The sequence below is a fragment of the Haliotis rufescens genome, unplaced genomic scaffold (assembly GCF_023055435.1).
Source record: "Haliotis rufescens isolate VD_foot unplaced genomic scaffold, xgHalRufe1.0.p SCAF_3, whole genome shotgun sequence".
In the NCBI taxonomy this organism is placed as follows: Eukaryota; Metazoa; Mollusca; class Gastropoda; order Lepetellida; family Haliotidae; genus Haliotis; species Haliotis rufescens.
In genome coordinates, this window is record NW_025964001.1 from 35,298,937 (window position 1) to 35,322,179 (window position 23,243).

The 23,243-nt window shown below is 38.0% G+C and overlaps 1 protein-coding gene across 2 annotated transcripts in view; it reads left to right on the forward strand.

Moving 5' to 3' along the window:
* Positions 1–458: 458 nt before the first annotated feature.
* LOC124119397 (N-acetylgalactosaminyltransferase 7-like) overlaps positions 459–23,243 on the forward strand; it is an 87,613-nt gene continuing 64,828 nt past the window's right edge. Inside the window, exons 1-3 of one of the 2 annotated variants that reach the window (XM_046481900.2) lie at positions 459–588; positions 16,921–17,057; positions 21,482–21,620. In XM_046481900.2, the coding sequence (XP_046337856.2) occupies positions 16,923–17,057; positions 21,482–21,620 (274 nt within the window). In that variant the 5' untranslated portion in view covers positions 459–588; positions 16,921–16,922. Of the gene's footprint in view, positions 589–16,309; positions 16,440–16,920; positions 17,058–21,481; positions 21,621–23,243 lie in introns of those variants that run through there. The other variant, XM_046481893.2, reaches the window with a different exon arrangement.

Sequence of the window (23,243 nt, forward strand, 5' to 3'; positions counted from 1 at the left end):
CCGTCATATAGCTGCCGAGTGCGGCGTTAAAAAACAAACAAACATTCTGAGCATTGAGTTTCTACAGCAGAGGTGATGACGTGCTTTCTTGTTTGATCAGTTCTCTTACACACGAAGTGCCAGAGACTGTTTACTGATTACAACGGTCCATAATACATCACTCATCCCCTGGAGGTCCACCGACAACGTGGTAGTCATGGTGAGAACATTCCAGCATCCCAACGTAAGAGCTGGCTTCTTGAGTTTCTTCATTCTTTAACATCTTGCCTGGTACAAGGTGTACTCTCCGCGGGTCAGACTGTTCAGAGCCTTTAGCTTGGCAGCTCCGTGTTGCCCTACTCTACGCCAGTCAAGGTAGGCGTATCAGTGGTTGACTTCAAGGGGTTTTGCTTTCACTGTGAGTTACCCACGCAACAGACTCTGGATCTCCCTTAGCCTTTCCCGTGGATGGGGTCAGCCGCGGGATTTGGAATGAAAGTTTTCCTACCCCTAGAAGAACAAAGGCTGACGAGACCTCTCTGCTCGAAGCATCTGGATTTGAGGTACCGCTGTCCCAAACCCCTCCAGAGCTTTAACAGTCTTGGTCAGGTTAGTAAAGGAATTTACCCGTAAAGATCCGGATTAGATTAGGTCTTAATTAGCCAATGCTTGCCGTAAAATGCGACTATGCTCTTCTTAAGAGGCGACTAACGGGATCGGATGGTCAGGCATGCTGACTTGGTTGATGCATGTGTCATAGCGACTGATTTATGACTACCATTGTCTGCAGTACATTTGACTCCAAGGGCAAATTACCCTCACAAGACCAAATAGCGTCCATTCCAATTTGGAATGAACGTTGGAATGCTTTGGAAAGATCGCTCATTCCAAACTTTCCAAAGCTTGGAAAGATCGATCTTTCCAAAAAATCCAAAATTGGAATGGCAACATTTCCAAACATATTTCCAACACTGGAAATGTTTGGAATGACTTGGAATGGTTTGGAATTGTTTGGAAATGTTTGGAAATGTTTGGAAATATGGTTAGAAGGAACAAGTTAAAATATGTTTTATCAGTAATTTGAACAATAAAAAGACTATGAATTAGGGGCTTTAGGGGTTGCTTATACAGTAATTTTGAAATTTTGAGATTTGGAAAGAATGCCAAGAGTGGGTGGGGGACGAACTAAGGGAGCTGTGTGTTGGGTGGTTGTTAGATAAGGTAGTTTTGGTTTTATTATTTTATTTGGGGTTTAAATGCGACTTATTAGTCCTGTTTTAATTAGGTATAAACCTAAGACTTTGAATTTTTCTAATTTATTTTATGGATTTAGGATTGATTCTAGTGTAAGTTCGGTTTTAAGATTTAGGGTGGTCTGTAGTGTTGTTCGGTGTGTTTGGTGGTGTGTGCAGTGAATGAGTACGTGTTCTGGTGTTTCTTGTTGTTTGCAATGTGGGCAGTTTCCTGTTTTGTGTAGATTAGCTATTTTACGGTGATTATTTAGTTTGGTGCCGCCTGTTTGTAGTTTAGTAATAATTCTGTCGATTGTTTTGGATGGGTGTAGTATTTTTGGTTTATTTAGGTGTTTTTTTGAGTACTTTCCTGATTTGGCTATTTAAGTTTTGGTATATATTTTGCCATTTTTTGTTGATTTTTTGTTTAGTGAGACCTTTGATTTCTGATTTTGAGCTGGGTAAGTTTAAGCTTATTTCTGGGAGTTAAAGGGATAATTTTGCTGCTTTATCTGCCTTTTCATTTCCAAAGATCCCTACGTGGGCGGGGGTCCAAAGGAACTCTATTTGTTTCCCTGCCCTAGTTAAGTTGTTTGAGCTATTGAGTATTTGATTTATTAGTTTGGGGTGTTTTTTTAGTGTTTTTGAGGGCTTGTAGTCCACTGAGGTAGTCGGTTAGGATGAGGATTTTTTGTTGTTTTTTAGATTGCTGATTGTCTAGTGCTGAGACAACTACTGACTGATATAGAAGATTTAACGTGCGCTTTCCGACTGCAGCGTATTTCGCACACGGGCCTGGCCGGACCATTTAGTGTATTCCGAAAAGGGTGAAAGTGGTGTGTACAACCCAAGAGTGGGTTTTAGGGGTTGCTTGTATTGAATTTTTGAGATTTTTAAATTTGGAATAAATGCCGAGGTGGGTGGAGGAGGGAACTAAGGGAGCCGGGTGAGGTGGGTGTTTGTATGTTTATTGGATTTTGGATTGGTAGATTAACTAGTTTTTAGATGCGCTTAATTAGGTCTGTTTTGATTAGGAATACGCCTAGGGCCTTGAAGTTTTCTAGTTTATCTTGAGGGTTTAGTAGTTCATCTAGAGTAGGAACCTTATTTAGATTGAGGTTGGTTTGTAGTGTGGTTCTGTGTGTTTGGTAGTGGGTGCAGTGGATGAGTGCGTGTTCTGTGGTTTCGGGTTGTTTGCAGTGGGGGCAGTTGCCTGTGGTGTGTCTTTTAAGTTGTTTTAGGTGGTTATTTAGGTTCGTGTGTCCTGTTTGGAGTTTTGTAATTAATCTGTCAAATTTTTTAGAGGGGTGTAGGATTTTAGGTTTGGCTAGTGGTTTTCTGAGCACTTTTTGGATTTGGCTATTTGAGTTTTGATATTGATTATGCCATTTTTTGGTTATTTTTTGTTTTTTGTTTACACTTTTAATTTCTGATTTTGAGATGGGTAGGTTTAGGCTTATTTCTGGTATTTTGAGAGATAATTTAGCTGCTTTATCGGCGCTTTCGTTGCCGTAAATTCCTACGTGGGCGGGGATCCACAAGAAGGTTATTTGTTTGCCTGCTTTTGTTAGGTCGTTGGAGCTTTTAAGTATTTGGTTTATTAATTTAGGTCGTTTTTTTGTATTTTTGTTTTGGAGGGCTTGTAGCCCACTAAGCGAGTCAGTGAGAATTAGGATTTTATTGTTGTTTTTTTATTGTTGGTTATGCAGGGCTGAGGCCATGCCCATAAGTTCGGCCGTGAATATAGATTGGTTGTTAGGGAGTCGGTAAGATTGTGTGGATATAACTGGTTGTGTGGTATGGACTCCGAAACCTGTGTGGTTGGAGATCGGGTCTGAAGATCCGTCAGTGTATATGTGACACCAATTTGGCCAATTTTCGTGTATGTAAGAAAGTGTGGTGGTTTTAGCTATGTTTGGGTCGGTTTGTTTATTTATTTGGTTAGTTAGCGTTGTGTCTATTTGGGGTATTTTGAGTTTAGGGGTGAAGATATTTGATTTTTTGCAGTTTTGTTTAAGATTTTGAGTTTGGTGTTCATTGAGGTAGTTAGTTATTCTTTGGGATATTGGGGTGAGTAAGGGGTGTTTGCGAGCTAGAGCTTGGTTTCTTGGGCTAATGTTTTGGTTAATTAGGTTTTGGATGAGAGGGTTTGTTTGGGACGCGGCCCAGAAATTAAGGCTTAGATGTTCCCTGCGTAGATTTAGTGGCATTTCTCCTGTAAGGGCCTGAAGTGAGGTGTAGGAGGTGCCATGTTGGGTGCGTGTAATTAGTTTAAGGGCTTGGTATTGTATTGAGTCAAGTTTTTTAGATAGAGAGTTGTTTAGGGTATTGTATATGGCGCAGCCATAGTCTAGTTTTGATCTAATTAGTGTTGTATATAGTGAGAGGAGGGTATCTTTGGAGGCTCCCCAGTTAGAGCCGGTGAGACATCTTAATGTGTTAAGGTCTTTGCTGCATCTAGTTTTTAGGTTTTGGACGTGAGCCTCCCAGGTGAGGTGTTGATCGAAAATAAGTCCTAAGAATTTGGTTTGTTTTTGGAATTTGATTGTTTGGTTGTTTAGCTGGAGGATTGGGTAGGCAGGTTTCATGTTTTTATGTTTGAATACTATTCCTGTTGTTTTATCTGAGTTAATGGAGAAGCCCCATTTGTCTGCCCATTGTTGTATTTTATTTAGAGATGTTTGGATTAGGTTTTCTGCCATTTTAATGCTTTTAGTGCGGATCCATAGGGCTCCATCATCCGCGAATTTTGAAGTGTTTAGTTTAGGGGATAAGCCCTCGAATAGATCATTTATCATTATATTGAAGAGGGTTGGGCTGAGAATGCTGCCCTGGGGAGTGCCATTTTCTAGGGGACACTGGTCCGATAGCGTATGGTCTATACCCACAGTAATTTTGCGATTGTTTAGGAAATCTTGGATGAAGTTTATTATTTGGCCTTTTAGTCCTATTTTTTTTAGTTTTTGTATTAGCCCGTGGTGCCATACCATATCGAAAGCTTTAGAGAAGTCGAGGAATATGCCTATGGTGTATTGCTTGTTTAGCTGTCCTGTTTTTATATCCTGTTCTAGTCGGGCAAGGGTATCGAGAGTTGATCGGCCAGGAGTGAAGCCGCTTTGGTCGGGGTTTATGATGTTGTTTTGGTCTAGGTAGTGCTGTAGCCTATTTTTAGTCATAAGTTCCATTATTTTGCAGAGATTTGAGGTTAGGCATATGGGCCTATAGGAGTTTGCCTGATCTGCTGGTTTATTTGGTTTAGGTATTGGGATTACTAGAGCTTCCTTCCATGAGGATGGGACCTGTCCGTTTAGGTAAACTAGGTTGTATAGTTTAAGTAAAGTTTGGAGTAGTTTGGTAGGTAAGTGTTATTTGGTAAGAGGTGAGGTCTAGGCCAGGGGCTGTTCCTTTTTTTCTATTGTTTAGTACGTGATTTAGTTCTTCTATGGTGTAACTATTGAACTGCATGGCAAGTATTTATAAAACGACCGGGGGAGGAAATATTCTGGGGGGAGATTTTATTCCGTAGGGAGGGGGAGAATTTATTTCGAGAGGGGCGGAACTGTACCGGTATTATTGACACCGGCCACATGGAACTCTGGGTTGGAGAGTGTAGTTGTCGCAGCGCGCATTGATCCGGGAACCAGACCGGAAGTGACAGTTTGGACCGTCGCTTATGTCATTTCAAAAGGAGAGTTAGTGTTGATAAGTCAATAATGATCGGTTAATCATCACACGAACAGTGATGATGGCGTTGAAATATGAGCACATACAGTCGTGCTGTGACTCGTTTGATTGAATTTGTTGTTATTTATTGTCAAAAAAGAAAGACGATATTTGCAATTGCAATAAGCTCCCAATTTATGCATCACACAATATGTTATTGCAAATTTCCATTTCATCTACCCTGAGCCTTTTTCCAATATTAAATGTTCAGCTCTTACAAGGAACGTCACAGAAAGTAGTATAGGTAATGGTGATTTGCCGCAACCCCACTGGAGCCAGATTTATATACCTATACTGCTACTACAGGGGGAATTTTTTATGTGTAAACGCTGATGCGATTCAACGATCGTCATGAGATTAAGTTAAATTGACTCTAGCTCACCACTACCTTGAGTCAATCAATGATACCATAGAGGGAATTTTTAGCACAAAAACGATGATGAGACTAAACTAAATTGTAATGAAAATATTCTCTATTATTTTTACTCATACGCATACCATAATTTTTAAACAAAGTGATATTCAACATTTTTACTAAATTCTTCGTTCATTTTACTAGGAGACCAGACTATATACTCTTCTTGGTAATTGGAAAGAAACAATTGATGACCGTATTTTGTTTAACATTTTTGTGTGTTGAAACACTGTTATATTAAAGGGAAATATAACCATTTAGTCTGTTCGGGTAACCAATTCTAGCTATTGTTTCCTGAATAAAATATTATCTACTTCAGGCATACACATATTGTTTTGTGTCATGTGACACCAGATGTTGTCATGAACCAATACTCATGTCAAAAAACAACCATAGAAATGTGAAACATCAATGCTAGAGAATAACCAAGTTCGATTTTCCAACGAAAAAATTCCTTTTGGCGTGAACGTTGACAATAGCGGTACAAATATATTAATGGATCACTGAACATCTGTTGCCTCCGATGAATAGATGAAGTTATGCCGCAACAGTAAGCTCTTAGAAGTCTTGTTTGCCAGCTGGGACCATGTCAATATATCAGGTATGAAATACATTTACACGTTGAACGCATTTGACAGAGAGAATTAGTTATCTTGAACGGTTGGTGAAACCGCGCAAATCGAAACAGTTCATGTATGGTGTAGTATTGTCCACATGTTGATATAAGACTTTATCACTGACTTCAATTCAAAAATGTTAGATATAAACTTTCGGACCCAACACAAGCCAAACACAAGTATTTATAAAAATCCCTACGAGAATTTATTTCGTAGGGTGGGGGAGAGTTTATTTCGAGAGGGGCTGAACTGTACCGGTATAAATTCGCCGGGAGGGGTGGGGGTGGGGGGTGGGTGGTGGATGGGTGGGGGGGAGTATTCTGGGGGCGAATATATTTCGTGACACCGGAACTACTGATGCAACTGATTTCAGAGATCTTATTAATCCTCGCAAACATTCGGTTTTAACACTAACTACGTAAAAACTGTCAACATATCCACGCCGCTATACTCTGATTAAAGATCTAAAATATATTCCTTAATACAGGCTACCATTTGAAAATGGTATCAGTGTAATACCAGGGGCTAGAATATCATGGTGCAACCAGGTTTCTGTTAAACATACAACATCATAACTATCTAATTCAGCACTGATTAAATCTACTTTAAAATCTACTAAGACTGCGTACGTTTACATGTATAATCTTTATAAGCAAAGTAACCCAAAATATAGATAATGTGTATCATCTTCCCGAAATGATTAGCATGTAGAATAGATTCGAAAACACCTGTATTGAACAACATCAACCGGCATCGTCAAAGCAAAGTGTACATGTAATTGTTACAATGGTGCTGGCGGTGAATATTAATGAAGAACATCTTGTTAAAAAGACACACCGAAACTGATTTGCATAACTGATGACCACAACATATTGCAAAATATCAAAATAGTAAAAATGATACAGTTTAACCTAACACTGAAGAGAAAACAAGAACGACACAGAAAAGTAATCTGAGAAGGGATTCATACGTTATATACAACTTAAAAATATAATATTATGAAAAACGAAAGGAAAGGTGGGACACCCCCCACCACACACCCCCCACCCCACACAAGTAACTAAATGTATAATTCAGAAAAAATAAAGGAGATAAAAAAAAAGAACAAAAAAACACATAAACAAATGAACATTAAAACTATTGGCAACTGCATGGCAAGTATTTATAAAACGACCGGGGGAGGAAATATTCTGGGGGGGGGATTTTATTTCGTAGGGTGGGGGAGAGTTTATTTCGAGAGGGGCGGAACTGTACCGGTATAAATTCGCCGGGGGGGGGGGGGGGGGGGGGGGGAGATTTTATTCTGGGGGGCGAATATATTTCGTGACACCGGCCGGGCCCTGTAGTGGTTGATCGGAATGTCTGACTTTTCCACTAGTAATTAAAGTTCTTTGGTATGACCTCTTTTATCCCTGCTGACGTTATCCTAATGTTCAATTTCAGTCTGCCTAACCAAGCGTAAGAAAGCATTGTACATGTTCTGATAAACTATACTGATGCAATTAAGCAAATGAATATTTGCTGTGGGCAAATATCTATTTTCTATATATATAATTTTTGGATATGAAGCATTCTAGTTAATTGTGGATACACTGGGCAGACAGAATTGTGTTTATTTCCAGGCCATCCTGATCGTCGTTTACTACTATAAGGTGTATGTTTTGAGGCAAGATCAAAGGCGCCGCACAGCATTTATTAGATAACAGACGGGGTCGTCCGTTTCGCTTTAAACAACCACCCCACCCTGTCTGTAGGAGTTATATAATCGGTGCGCAAATAACTGTGTCAAGTCCACTGCCGGGCTGATGCGGTGTCAGTGTCAGCAATGAACATGAATGCTCAAATTATAGTCCTGTAGCACTCACAAGTTGCTCAGCCAAAATATTTGAAAAGTGTATATTCAATTCTCTGATAACAGCATATATAACCTTAGAAATAGATTCAACATACAAACAATCAAATGTAGAACACAGACCTATGCTTAATAATAATTTCTTCTGGATATGATCAACCTGCGGAACCCTCTATCCGATGAAGTAACTAATGCTCGCTCATTAAAAGAAATCAAATCATTAATTAATCGTTCTGATGCAATTACTAATAATTTTGACTTCAAATATTTTCATAGATCATGCCAAATTGTCCACTGTCGACTTAGGCTCGGATGCAGTGACTTAAACGCTGATAAGTTTAGACGACATGTATCAGACATACCAGACTGCACTTGTGGATATCACCTTGAAGATGCAATTCACTATTTCTATAACTGTCAAAAAATACGATAATATCAGAAACACTGTGTATTTCTACACACATGGGTATGGTCTAAAAATGATACTACGTGGCAGTAGTTAAGCAGTTCTACGAACATGACTCTTCTTAAATCAGTTCACGACATCATTGTCAAAAGAAAAAGGTTTGAGTAGCTTAATTTTATGCATGTAGTAAAGGAAAACTGCATTACCTTATTTCACAGACACCACTTGCTTCAGTGTATTGGCTTCGTGTATTTCATTTGTGCATTTTGTATGTTTATGTTCATCACTCTCTTATATATATCCAGCTGTTGTTAAGTTGTTACCTGGAGAGGTATTACATAAGCAAGTTATGCTTGTTTACCGATCCAGATTTCTTTTGAAATAAAAATACGTTTAAGCCAACACGGCTAACCCTAAAACACATGATTGTAAACTATTCAAAAAGGGGCATTAATCTCTGGCTTCTTCTCGGATGTCGGACTCAAACTCAAACTCATTTATTCTTAGAATAACATGACATACAATTATCTACAATTTTTATTATGTACAATTTAACAAAAATAATTAAAATAGGATACGTGGATACTTATACAATTTACCAATTGTATTGTACACATTGTTAAGGAATTTAGATAGGCCTTTTAGATTTCTTACACTGTTAGTGGTCATAATTTTCTTAAATGTTTGGAAACTTAAGATATTGCCTATTTAAGAGTTCATATCGCCGTTGGTGAAAAGCTTCACATTGGAATAAATAATGCAATTCATCTCCCACAGCGATAGATTCGCAGAGTGGACACTGGCTGTCTTCCCTGGGAATGTTCAGCCATCGACCTGTTTCAACTAGTAATCCTTGGTTAGAAAGTTCTGACTTTAATTTTGAGAGCAGTAGATATTTCGCAAATAAAGGTTGATTCTTCAGGTAATACGACCTTTGGATATCCGCTTGGGCTTTCTAGCTGCCGTGAGTCAATTTGCTCGTTAACGCAACCGAGCGTGACAAGAGACTGGGCTACCAGTCTGCAAGGACAGCTAAATAAGCTTACGCATTTTTGAAAACTGATTGGTTACCCGTGATCTATGAAGATTTCAACAAAGGGCGCATGGTAATTAATTTCATCAGCCTAAACAAACAGACAAATAACGGCGAAAGCTCATCGGATGTCGTTATTTGGAAATACCCCTGATGGTTACAGTTTAATAATAAAAAAGTATCCCTGAGTGAAAGCATTTGCGGATTTCGGATTGCGTGGATGATACAATTACTACTCCCTTGTTGTCATCCACATTTACTGGTATAACCCTACACTTGTGTATTTGTCGTAAATCACTTGCTGCTCAGTTAATGACTTTATAACATGTATACTTAGTTGTAGCACCACTCAGATTATAAAGGTTCAAATTTGGTCTTTCTTGTACCTGGGGTAATTATTCAATCTAAATCCAGGTTTGAAGTGAGGTGGAATGTGAGTTATGTGATATGCACGTGGCAGCCCAGCAAGAGATGTATGGTCAGTTGCTTTACTTTTTTGTAAATCAACTGATCATTCCCAGACATCAAAGGATCAACAGGAAATACGTTGATTGATTAATTACTGTTATCTTGCACAGTGGATATGTCAAAAGTAAGTGTTTACATGTGAAGGTAGGTTTACTAGACCTAGGCAATACACTCATATCATGGCGTGAAGTACAGATGTAAAAACAACATACTTTGTTCAAAGAGTAACCGATATTACACTGACTGGTTGTTCATTGTTATCTAACACAATGTATGTTTTTAAGAACCGAGGACATTATAAAAATAGTTGTCACGTGGGCTTTCTCAGCAAACTTGGCACCTATGTGAAACAATTGAAACAAACTAAGTGATCAGTTAAGAAACAAACACGGGTTATAATATTCGATACATTTAAATAACGTTTAAAAACGATATATTTAAATATTTTAATATATTTCATATATATTCCAAATATTGTTTCCAAATAATTATTATTAAAGTATTTGATTCTCACATTTGACATCGGATAAGTATGGATATTGTTCCTTTATGTTGATATTCCCGGATACATTATAACTTTGGTAGGTTGTAATAATTATATTTGCATTTTGTTTTCATTCATTCGCTGCAGCTTTGAACAGAATCATTCTTGTTCCTTTCCGTTTGGTTGGGAAGTTTTTCGATGCGCGATAGACGTTGTTTTCGCAAGTATTTTCTTTTGTAAGCGTGTATATGTTACAGTCAATGTGTAAAATATGATTCACTCAGGCAATTTTTTAAATATCTAAATATTTCAGTCATTTTACAAATTGACTGAATAATCCATTCATTTATTTAACCGACTGACTAAAAATGATAAAGACGATCAAAAGAGCTTAAACACATCACAATATATTAATTATGCTAAGAAAAGAAGCCCAACAATACAGAACTGTACTTGGTGATGATATTAAACATAAACAAATATTTGGAATTCGTTATCATATTAACAAAGATGGACATATTTTTCAGTTAATTTGTAAAATAAACTGAATATTTAGGCGTTTAATAAATTTCCTTAGTGAAATATGTTTACATTTTGAATGTAAACATATACACACGGTAAAATAAGCAATGTTCAGATAAAATATTTACTTAGTGTTGCAAGTCAAAATAGTGTACACAAAGATCGCACAATTACCAAGCAAGTGACTTACAAAAACTGCATCACCATTACCGATGCTCCCCACAAATGTACCTACATTTCCAAAACTGTATTTCATTTTTGTTGATCAATGTGACCATACGTCCTTCTACTATCAATAAAAATGCGCTTACGAATGGCGAGCACAGGTCGCGAACAAGTCTAGATTTCTGCTATATCATCCGGGTACTCACTGGGAAAATACAGTGATGCACAGGTAACAACTACTCCCGCGGAATTGCTTTAGATCAGTGCTCCTTTGTACGTTGAAATACTATATATTGTGAATGCCAAAATGATGTATCAAGGATCAAGTAGAAGATACATTGACCGTAGCGCTGGGAGTTTATTCAACAGACCCGTGAAAATAACACTGCTGTATCTTACTATTTATTTTAGATGACGCAGTCAAAGCTCACTTCTCCTGGCGGCCATTATCGAACGGCCAGCTAAAACACAACCCCGCGCTTACGTCTACAGGTCTCTTCCTGTAGTACGGTAGTAAGTATTCTCTCCCTCAAGTGTATCCTCAATGATATAACCCACCCTCATTAATTACATGCTGCTCTTTTCCAGCCTCACTGCTATGGAGCTGAGATAAAGAGTCCAAGTCATCATAAAGTAATTAGGGTCCAATAAAAACAATGCGCCGCCAAACCTCATACATATTATCACTGAAAGTCGTACTACAGACGGTTAATGTCAAATCACAAAAAAAGCATTTTAATTGCAATAACATGTTCCAGGACCATGTATTCTCTTAACACCATCGGATTTAGAAGCAATGGTCGTATAAAACAAAACAGATCTATTTAAACACAACAGTATTCATGTTATTCCCACAAAATCACATAAAGAAAGAAGACATTGGCAAATACATGTGTATTATCATTTTTCGTCAGGATAACAATATTTTCTCTCCTTGTTACCACCTCCAGCTTCAGCTTAAGACGGGTCCTCCTTTGGTCAAAAGTTTGTTCCCCCTCTAATGAGTGTGTCACGCGTTGCACACGAGTGGCGGTTGGGGTGCACACCCGTGTGCAACGCGTTGCACACGGGTATCACACGCGTGACCAACCCGATGCACACTGGTTGCGTAACGCGTTGCCTATGCGTGTAAGGGGAACGGACTTCTAGGCAGTAGTGTACACGTACACAGGAAGTCGGCGCTGTCGGAGGCTCCAGGTGAATAAACATCGTGGTTTTATGACGGGAGATCAGACGAACCGTGAACCAGGGGCATGCGACGTAATTACACCTAAAGATTGTAGAACCAGGGTATTGTCTCTTGGACTTGCTAATTGACCGTACGTATAATTGGTAAATATATTCGTTTTGACACCCGTGTTTCATGCGCATCCCGGCTCATAAGCAGAATACAGACAAATGAGGCCCCGTGATCAGCGGAGCGTGAACAACATGGATGCCGCCTTTCGGCCGTACCGAACAGTCAAGCTGCGACCTCGGAACTGAATCCAATTGCAAGCGGAGACAAGATTACTTCCTTTACCCAAACATGATCGTTGCTCAGAAATGTTCAAATCTATCTTCAGTAAATCATGAAATTAATGCGAGCATGACATTTATGCGAAAAATGCGATCGTCAGTCCCTCTGATTATTTTAATATGTTTCATTTCATCATGATAAAACAGTTAGTCACTTATAAGGTTACCACGTTGAAAATGGAAACGATCATTTACAAAAACAACAAAATGTATTCTCTCATCACTCAGCCTAACAGTGATATAACTGCAAATTAAACAATCAAGTACGCTAAAGTATTACACATGGTGGGTGGAGGACCAGGGGCACTTTGAGTTTGACAGGTGTCATCAACTGGTCAAGTAACATCACGGTTTGTATATTCACGTTGATTGGACAGTCTAGACTGGCGCCAACTAATCATGACGGCGTCTTCAGAACAGAACACAACTTTATTTCTCTCAGGTTTAGGCTTCCGTGGATAACGGAACATTTTGTTTAAGTGATAGCACATTTGTAATTCAATCTAATATACTTTCTTTGATTGATTATATGGCTGCGGTCGTAGATCCGGATGTATCTAAATATGCTCAGTATATACACAGGGTTTATTGTTATACTATTAGGATTAATAGAAACAATTGAGTATTTATACCCTTGATCATAAAGGTAGTCACTACTTTCACACTTTGATTTGTATGATTTGGGTTATGATTAAATTGTCAACAACAAAAATCAATCCGTGTATATGTGTATTATATAGTGTACCCCAATACGTAATTAAATTGTGTATAAATAAGGACACTAGGTTAATTACTGTAATTGATTATTTGATAAACATATTCACATTTAGTTGTGTGATATGTCACAGAAGTAAAGCTAATTCATAACAACTAATTGTCCCATTTATTTGGTTTCTATCTTTTATATGAAACAAATGCTATAACATGGGGTGATAAACTTCATTGGAAATAGACGTAGCATATAATTGTCCACATGAACAGTCTACTCTGTTCCAGATATGTTTATTCATTTTTTCAGCATTTAAATCGTTGCATTCCTGGCTCAATAATTCATTTGACGAAATGTTGTTCCCTGTTTTGAATTACCGTCAGATAGTTCCAGAACAAGTATACAATTTTCAGCCCTATGTGTTGCGCATAATTCCGAGATAATTCGAAGTTCATATTCTTGTACGAACACTTATCAAAATTCATTTATACCTAGTACTATTATGTACATATGTATATTAGTTCAAATTATAATAATGAGGCCCTCTATATTCTCGAAACGGTCTTTGTTCTACGACAACCGTAAGTCGGTATGGGAAAACAAAATATTTGTTTAATTGTTCAAAGTTCAAAGTCAATGTCATATGATTATAGGCAAGGAAGATAAGAAATTAGATATAAAGAGTAGCCACTTTAAATGACAGAATTTCTTTTAGTTAAATTTGCTCATGATTTGGTCTTTTTCGTGGAACATAGTGCCAAAATACTCTTAATTATTTACTTTCATGTCATTACTAATCTCACATAAGGTCAAAAGTTGTACAACGTTTAACAGATATGATTATGACATGTTGTATCCAAATATTTCCAAACATTTACAAACAAATCCAAACAAATCCAAGCTTGGAAATATGACCTTTCCAAATATTGGAATGGTCATATTTCCAATTGGAATGGTGGTATTTCCAAGTTTTGGATTTTTTGGAATGGATGATATTTTGTCCAGTGCCTGTAGCCATGTCTCCATAACTGAATTGTCATTACGTTTTAGGCGCTAATCCCCGTTGTTAATCCTCACCAACATTTCATTGTATATTGACTGTCAGTCAGCCTGGACTACTATATCACTTCCCTTTAACTACTGCTTTTTATAGTATGGCACTTATTGCCCTAATTGATCATCCCATGAACTGTGTCGGTTAATCACGCCCATAGGTCCAATGTCCAAAGCAAAGTCATTGTCTCTTTGTCTGTCCATTGTTGTTCATTACTATATATGTGCTACCATTACACTGTTACTTGGGTGTTAGTCAGGCTTGGTATTCTGAGTGCTGGCATAGGGACGACCTCGAGCAGGATGTGCCGCTCGTAGGAAACGCCCTGAGGTGAGCTGGAGCTCCGCTCACCTCTTGTACGCCTGAGCTGGACTTTGAATTCAGATTAGGGATATTCTTGGGTAAGCCACCCCCACACATATGGATATTGTATGTCAGTATTAAGTAATTAACAGCAAAGCAGTATTCAGCATTTCGGAGTTTTGATGTCGAAATTAAGGATTTTTTCTCTTGTGCATCGCACCCACAATATCTGGGCAAGCTCCGTCAAAGACACGGGAAGAGCACCTATTGTACTTAAAAGGGCATTAGTACCCACAAGAACCGTTTGAGTCTCGCGGTAAAGCTAGACTCCTGGTTTCAAATTTCTTTATGCGAAATATTGCTGGGATGTACTTTTTTATGACATAGCTCATTATCATTATTGGGTACTGAGTCGCACCTCCAAGCCAGACTCCTGAATTCAAAGAACTATCAGTGATATATTTATTGAATCTGTGCAAAGTTGTATTACCTCGTAGTGAAATTGCACATTACAAAGAATACTTGGTTGATGTAACAAATGTTATATTTGTTGTATCGTTGTGTGTTCAATATTTGGTTAGTTTTCAAACTGGCACTAAATCAAACTGGTTAGATGATCACTTTCATACCATCATTGGATAGGTATATGTGCACACGTATTTCAACAATATCCTGAACTCATCTAACTGATTATGTTAACATTTTGCACTGTGGTTTTCGTTGGTGAAAACGTGTCACACATATCAATTTGGACTCATGTAAGCTTGGGGTCCAAGCTTCACGGAACGGAGGGAAGTTGTCATAGCGACTGATATATGACTACCATTGTCTGCAGTACATTTGACTCCAAGGGCAAATTACCCTGTAGTCATGTCTCCATAACTTAATTGTCATTACGTTTTAGGCGCTAATCCCTGTTGTTAATCCTCACCAACATTTCATTGTATATTGACTGTCAGTCAGCCTGGACTACTATATCACTTCCCTTTAACTACTGCTTTTTATAGTATGGCACTTATTGCCCTAATTGATCATCCCATGAACTGTGTCGGTTAATCACGCCCATAGGTCCAATGTCCAAAGCAATGTCATTGTCTCTTTGTCTGTCCATTGTTGTTCATTACTATATATGTGCTACCATTACACTGTTACTTGGGTGTTAGTCAGGCTTGGTATTCCGAGTGCTGGCATAGGGACGACCTTGAGCAGGATGTGCCGCTCGTAGGAAACGCCCTGAGGTGAGCTGGAGCTCCGCTCACCTCTTGTACGCCTGAGCTGGAAGGTCCGCTTATCGCTGTGTTTGTGTTGCCAGAGCAGGTATTCCGCTCATTGTGCAATTGTTGTTTATTGTTTACATGTTGTGCATAAAGCGTTCCGGGACAGTGATGTTGATTTTGTCCTTTATTCCGCTAAGAGCTAATTCCCCGTCAACACATGCACGTTGACACATGTAATCGTATATCAATACGTAGATCGATGCTCATGATGTCAACCTGACTGGATTGTCTGATCCAAACTCGATTATTTACAGATCGTCGTCATGTAGCTGAAATGCTGCTGAGAGTGGCGTTAAAAAACAAACAAACAAAACTATTCAGATGTCAGCTACTATTCAAGTTGTTAGTGGTTTAGCTCCAGATGTTAGTCCAGAGGGAGATTTAGATGAATATAAAGTTTGACAGTGAGAGTTCAAGTATCTCTAAGAGTGAATTCAAAAAGTCAACGCCAGAGAATAATGATTCTCGAAAATTTGCACGGTGCTTTCGTATTACCGTTGAAATAAAATTGATTGACTGAAGGAGGTCCTTTATAGACACTATTACCAACTCGCAACTGCACTTCGATCTCTTGTACATATGGCACAAGTTGACACTGTTTATACAGTTGGCATTAATAGTTGTGCAGCTTTCGTACTCAAAGGAACACTGGCCACAGGGTACGGACGTTTCAGCAATCCCGGTAGGACGTACCACTGAACTTATCCTCTAAAACTATATTGATACATAATACATGTATATTTCTTGCATGGTTTTGAGGTATAGGTGTCCCAGTGATTGAAGGCAAGGCAAAAAACAGAACTAAAGGGGCTTAGCATTGTTTGTTTGTTGCTTAACGCCACACTTATTAATATTCCTGCTATGTGAGGGGCTTAGCTGAAATGCCTGCGCGCATACAAATTCAAAACATCAAATGAGATGTGTTTGTGTGCATTGTTTCCAACGCATATTTGGCTGACGAGGCTGGGAACCTATGATAGCATATCATTTTAATGTGTCTAAAACTAAGCGATCCCTTTTCATCAGTATATGCGTCAACTAATGTGTTTCCGAACTCCAAGGTTTTTATTCACCCATGTCGACATTCATTTAGTTTACTTGAAAACATTTCATTCGAGCTTCGATGTTTAAAACTTTCTTAAAGGACATATTTCCAATTTCAGACATGGTTCGCTCAATAAGACGATGGAGAACGACGGTGATCTTAGGCGCCCTCTTTTTCGTTTGTTTTCGGATATCAGAAAACTACTTTAATGTGGACGAGCTCCACTCCAACAGCAAGGACGATTCATTCACTGAGGTACAATGCTCATTCGTTTAATATTTCTGTGGTGATCTGGTTCAGTGTTCAGTAGGAGAACTTGAAGTTCAGGTTACCCTGGGACAAGTAAATTACAATACATTGCTTATCGCATATGTTGGAATTCTGATATTTGGCCACGCTATTCATATACCTGGAAAGGTTATTTATCTTGATGGTTGGTTTGTTTGTTTATGTGACGGCGATCTGTTAATAATCTAGTCTGAATCAGATTGGTATAATGAGCAATGATCCATGCGCCATTCATTATTTATTCTTCCTGAAGTGGTTTATTGTACGAAAAACACCAACCACGAGTCGCTTATTTCTTAAATATGATCTACATACATTTCAAGAAGGGTAAAACTTTTATCATTATAAACTACTATAACTATTAGGCTCAAATATCAAAATAACCGAGCCTGGTCGAAGTTGGTGTATGTTTTTATAACAACATTTATATCTCTGCTGTCAGAATGCGTTAATGTCTTGAATTCTAAGAATTTATCCGTAAGAAAAAAGATCATCAACATGCATGATATTATGTGTTTTCCTCACTTTTCTCAAAACAGACTCCACATGACATTGGCCCTAAGGCTCTAAGCTCTTCCCTTTCATCTTAATGATGGACTCATATGATTCTTGTGATAGTGACATAACTACAGCCATGTTGACTGGACTAAATGTATTTGGCACTGATACTGATTCTTTGCACATGACACAGACGGTATGTCTCGATTTAAAAGTTAAAAAAAAGAATCGAGTCGACTAAAGGTGGAAATGATCTCTACGTCAGTGATTGTTATGAATGGGGAAAATGGCCAGGACAAAGTTTATGAACGTGTCGCGATGGACAATGTTCGGTGACGTGCATTTGGCTGTCCACGTTATAATGAGGATACTTTTTCAGTCCGATAACAGTGGTCTGATGTGCCTGATCAGCAAGCTCGTCTTTACTGTTGGAACCTAACAGTTTGCGTCAAATGTCAATAATGAACGCTGTTGAGTTTAATGTGGCAGTCTCGGCGCTTTGTTGCTTCTTCAGCGACGCTGTAACTAGGGCTGTTTGGTTGACTGCGTGGCAAATGAAAAACATACACCATTATTTTTTTTATAGCAATTCATTGAATCATACTTGTTTCAAATTAACTGGAGGGACACGCGTTAATAGCTGATAATCAGCTGTTGTCAACAACTTCCAGCTCTGTTCATGAAAATACGATTCTAAAACAAGAATGGTGTGTTCACAGAAGGCTATATAGATAAAGAAAAAAATCACCTTAAAAATAAAAAGGTCTATACTTACTATTAAAGTCACTAAATTGTTGCACATGGTTAATCTAATGTGTTAACTGATCCATATCACTACAAACAATACATAATCATAAGAAATCTCCATTGTCCATTGTACGACTCCGACTATATCATGAGCATGTGTTTAAGAATCACTATCAAATAGTAATGGTACCAGGTGTTCGCGGAAAGGTGAGCGTATCCCCTCCTGTCACCCGTCGCAAACATGTCAAGTCTTTAATCGAATGAAAGCCACTGGCCCATATGCAGATAAAATGCATATTTACATATGACAATGGTACATGTATTTATAAGTAAATATTATTCCAATGTTAGCAAAACTCTATCTTATATCATAACTTTGACATAGATATTATAGATTTATACATATTCGGATTATGACAAAACATTTTGGGCAGGTAGAGGTGTCTTATGTCCTAATTGGAGTCTCATATTAAGGTAAAATGATATTCATCTTCCCTAGATTACAAAGAGGACATAAACGTTAACTTCAATCAATCCTCATCTCCCTTTGTAACCTTAACAAGCCCGTTCTTAGTCTTATCAACATATTATGTTGTTTTCAGTCTGTTAAAACGATGAGGTACTTCTCAGATTCGATCAGGCTTTTACACTCTTTATATGTGTCATATATTTAACTTTACATGTTTGATTATACATATCAATTGGAACCTTTTATGCAGTCTAAGAAAAGCAACATAATGAAAGCAATTAAATTGACAACTTCAATCATCAAATTCGTTTATACCCCTGAGCCATATAATAGAATAGGCTATATTTGGGTGTCGAATATCTTGAAAAATACAGATGGGTCAATACAAATGATGGATGACTTCCATAAACGCTAGTTTACCTTTTGATGACAAATCCAGAATACATTTAATCATTTATCTGTAGATGAGATAATTATTCCTAAATATATGTATGACTTACCGTTAAAGCCTCTTCATCACCTTAAGAAAACCATTTTTTTATTCATTTCTCGATAAACGCCCACCTCTTCTAAATACCACAATTTTTCTCTCGTCTTGATTTAATGTTAATCCTCATATATCCGTTAACGATTCTGGAATATTAAGTTTTATCTGTAACCGAGATACAAGTATAACATCATCTGCAAACATCAACAACAAGATTTCAAGTAGGTCAGGGAATCTTTTACCCCATATTTACAGTTGTCTACAATTTCCATAGATAATTCATTGATAAAGAAGGAGAATAAAAGAGGGCTTAATATAGAGCCTTGTTTTAGTTTTAAGCCAATAGGACAGTCAAAATATTCATTACACACATCATCACTGCATTTTGCACATGCTTTCATCGAGGTATAGATGGCTTTAAGAGCCCATAACATTTTCCCCCTTAAACCAGATGCGTGCATTCAATTCCAAAGCTTAATACGATCAACAGAGTTACATGCCTTTCTAAATTTAACAGAGGTAACTTTGAGCTTCTTTTTCTCCTTAGATAAACATTTTTGTACAATTGCATTGTGCAAGTGAAAACATGATTCATTGCAGAACATCTCTGGCGAAAACCAGCTTGCGTTTGTGTTACTTTATCGCGAACATATGTCCAGTTAGAAAGTCTGGTATTTAAAATGGAGGTGTACATTTTCTTAGCACACATAAATGAGATATCCCTCAGTAATAACTTGAATTTTGCTTGTCGCCTGTAATAAGGTTATATTTGACTTGTCCAGGACTCAGGAAATACATCAGAAGTCAAATCACTTCTTAAATAAAATTCTTAAGAATGAAAATATGACAGGTTAAGAACATTCTTACATTTCAATGTTACTCTCGTAATGTCAAAATGAACTTGCAATTCTTGGAATGGTCAATTGCCTGAATCTCTTGATTCGTGATGAGCGCCTCCAGAATGCATTTATAGATAAACTCTAAATTTTCTCTTATTTCATCAACATTAAACAGTTTTAAAATACTCAAACAGTTTTTATCGCTCTCATTACTCCGGTCACACGGGCATGATAAACTTCTAAATTATTTTCAAAACATAGATGAATCCCGGATACATTATTTAAGTTCGGATCATTGGGTTTTGATACTTTCCATTTATGTTTATATTTATTTCTCATGTGGCAATTCATTCTTTTACATTATTTTGACTTATGTTATCGGCATCAGATGACGTCCACCTTCTCGTTTAGCCTGTAGTCACATCAAATTATAAAATCCATTTTGTGGCTTGTTTCAATTTACAGCAGGTTTCTTCATACACTCAGCTGCATTGAGAATAATTATTAAACCAGCAGTGATATTAGTTTTTAATATACTTGTCAATTCAATAATAGAGGGGTACCAATTATTTAAAGTATCAATGGATATTATATTCTTGTTCACATCAAATATGTTTACACATTTTTTCTTGACTCTCGACATTTAAACTAGGAGGTAAATTTTGTTTGGAATTATGGTCAGATGGTAATTATTAAAATAGAGTCAATGGCATATGTTTGGAATCAACCTGACAGTCCACAAAACGTATGTGCATCAAAGAACACACTGCACCCTTGTTGAGATATGTAGGTGTACTTCCCTTCCATATCCACACATGATGTACCATTACATATGAACAAATTATAACAGTGTTCAGGTGACTTACGCCGTTAAAAACATTATTGTGGGACTTCTATGATTAATATGAGCTGACTGTTGAGCCAGGTGTGACTTCGTGAGCTGAGAGCGCCAGAATGAAGCATGTGTTTAGTTGGTTTAGTTGGAGACTAATTTTGTCACGACAACAGCTGCAAAACCAGATTTAAAATAAAATGATGATCATGGGCCTGCATATATTATCTGACTAAGCAAAACTTGCATTTATGTTATTTTTGTGGGAGTTTTTTTTCAATAGTCTCAGTTTTTGTTTTTTAGCAATGATGGTAATGATGATCGACAGCTAAATTATTATTTTTAAGATGTGTGGGAGACATTTTTTTCAACAGTCATAATCATTTTTTTAAAGTCTTTGGGGGGACTATTTTTATACATAAAATCCCAGGCGCCCCTCACCCCAAAATATCAAATGGTCGGTCCCTCAGCTTGACTTCATTATAAAGCTTAACCTCTAACATACATTATCCACTGCAGGTTCATAAATCAAGAAACGTAAGAATGCAGCCTCCTCTGGAGTTCCAGGCAGAACCTCCAGAATCAATGGAAGCTGTGTACAAGGAGGGAAAGGTGGGCAACTTTGAACCTGCCCCAGAGAGAGTCGTGGAAGGTCCTGGTAGGTATTCGGTGGCGGGTCTCAATTTATTAATCGCCCGTTTAGTAAACATACAACTGTATCACACATTGTATAATATCAAAGCGCGTTCTTTTGTACTGCGGCAAACAAGTTTAACAAACAAATTTTGAAAACTCCTAACATGCCTTAGCTTATTCAACAACATTGTGTGTAGAGATGATAAATCACTGAGAGGAGCTTATTCACAGTCAATGACCCGAGCAAGCCTGTTGCTAGGCTGACGTCACGTGGCATTGGTTCGCCGGTGGATCTTGCAGCAAAATTCACGAAATTACGTCAAAGGGTATTGTGACGTGATTGCAAACTTTGTGGTACGAGGTCCGTTCCACAAGGAGATCTTAGCGCAACGACAGTCTATGACTTATGATAGGCTTAGCGCTACGATAGCGTTGTGGAACTTGCTCCTGAATCCTGGTAGATTTTTGTATGGTATTAAAATTAATACGTGTCAACTTTGACGTGTTTGAAGTATGATTCAGTTAAACTCATACTTACCTTGTTTATGCAAATTGTGTGAATGGCGGTGCTTCCGGTAGGACAGGACGTGCTGACCATTTTCGCCAACACATGGTGTCATCACTGATTATCAGGGGTCCATTTCTACAATTTTCACAGCCATTATACCCTTTACGCCAAATGGAATCTGTTTCGGTGGATAATCTAGACTGGATTGTTTGTTGCTTTGACAATTTATATTTATTACCCAGATATAAGCTTCTCACATATAGCATCCATGTAGTAAATCGAAACCAGGCCTTCTAGAGCGTAACGAAATAATTGGTGAATGTTTATGTAGTGAGGGACTAAACACATATGTTCCGGATTGTAAGCTATTCCAAATTTTGACCTTGGTTTCATCACGCTATTAAATTCACTCAAAATGCATTTCCTTGCACTGTAAACGTCATCTCCTCAGAAAACACTGAAAACAACGTTATTTGGACGCTTTCAAACCATCGTTTTTCCGTCTAAATAACGTCGTTATTTGACATCGGAATTTACTGGGAGAGAACGATATCACCAAGCTCCTCCCTTTCTTTATTGACATTGTGACATGGGGCAGTTTTCAATCTTGTACTGACTTACTCTGGTGTTTCTGAGTGAAGCTTATTGGCTTGGGTGTTATACCCCGTTTTTCTGGTAATCCTATTATTACTTCATTTTTATCTCATGACACCCTGTTCTCTGGATCACGGCTCCGTGACTATCAATAACAATTAAGATGAACATTCAGATCAAGTACATGAATGAGTTTGTTTTGACGCCAAAGTCAATCAAAGACCAATGCTGTGCGGTTTGATTACACACTTCTACCAGGTCGAACATCGTGGATCTTTATTTTCTACCTAAGGAGAATCATAGTCCATATGCTAATCCATCTACGAAAACCGTCCCGCTCAAGATGACCTTACTTGTTGTTAAATCCACCATCTTTCCCCGACTCTCAGCCACATCCACCCCCCCCCCCCCCACACACACACACACCCCCCCCCCACCCCCCCCACCCCCCCACCCCCCCCCCCCCCCCCACACCCCCTATGATATTTGGCTAGTTTAGGTCCATATGTCTTTTTTGATAACCCAATAAAGTCAATTCATGGT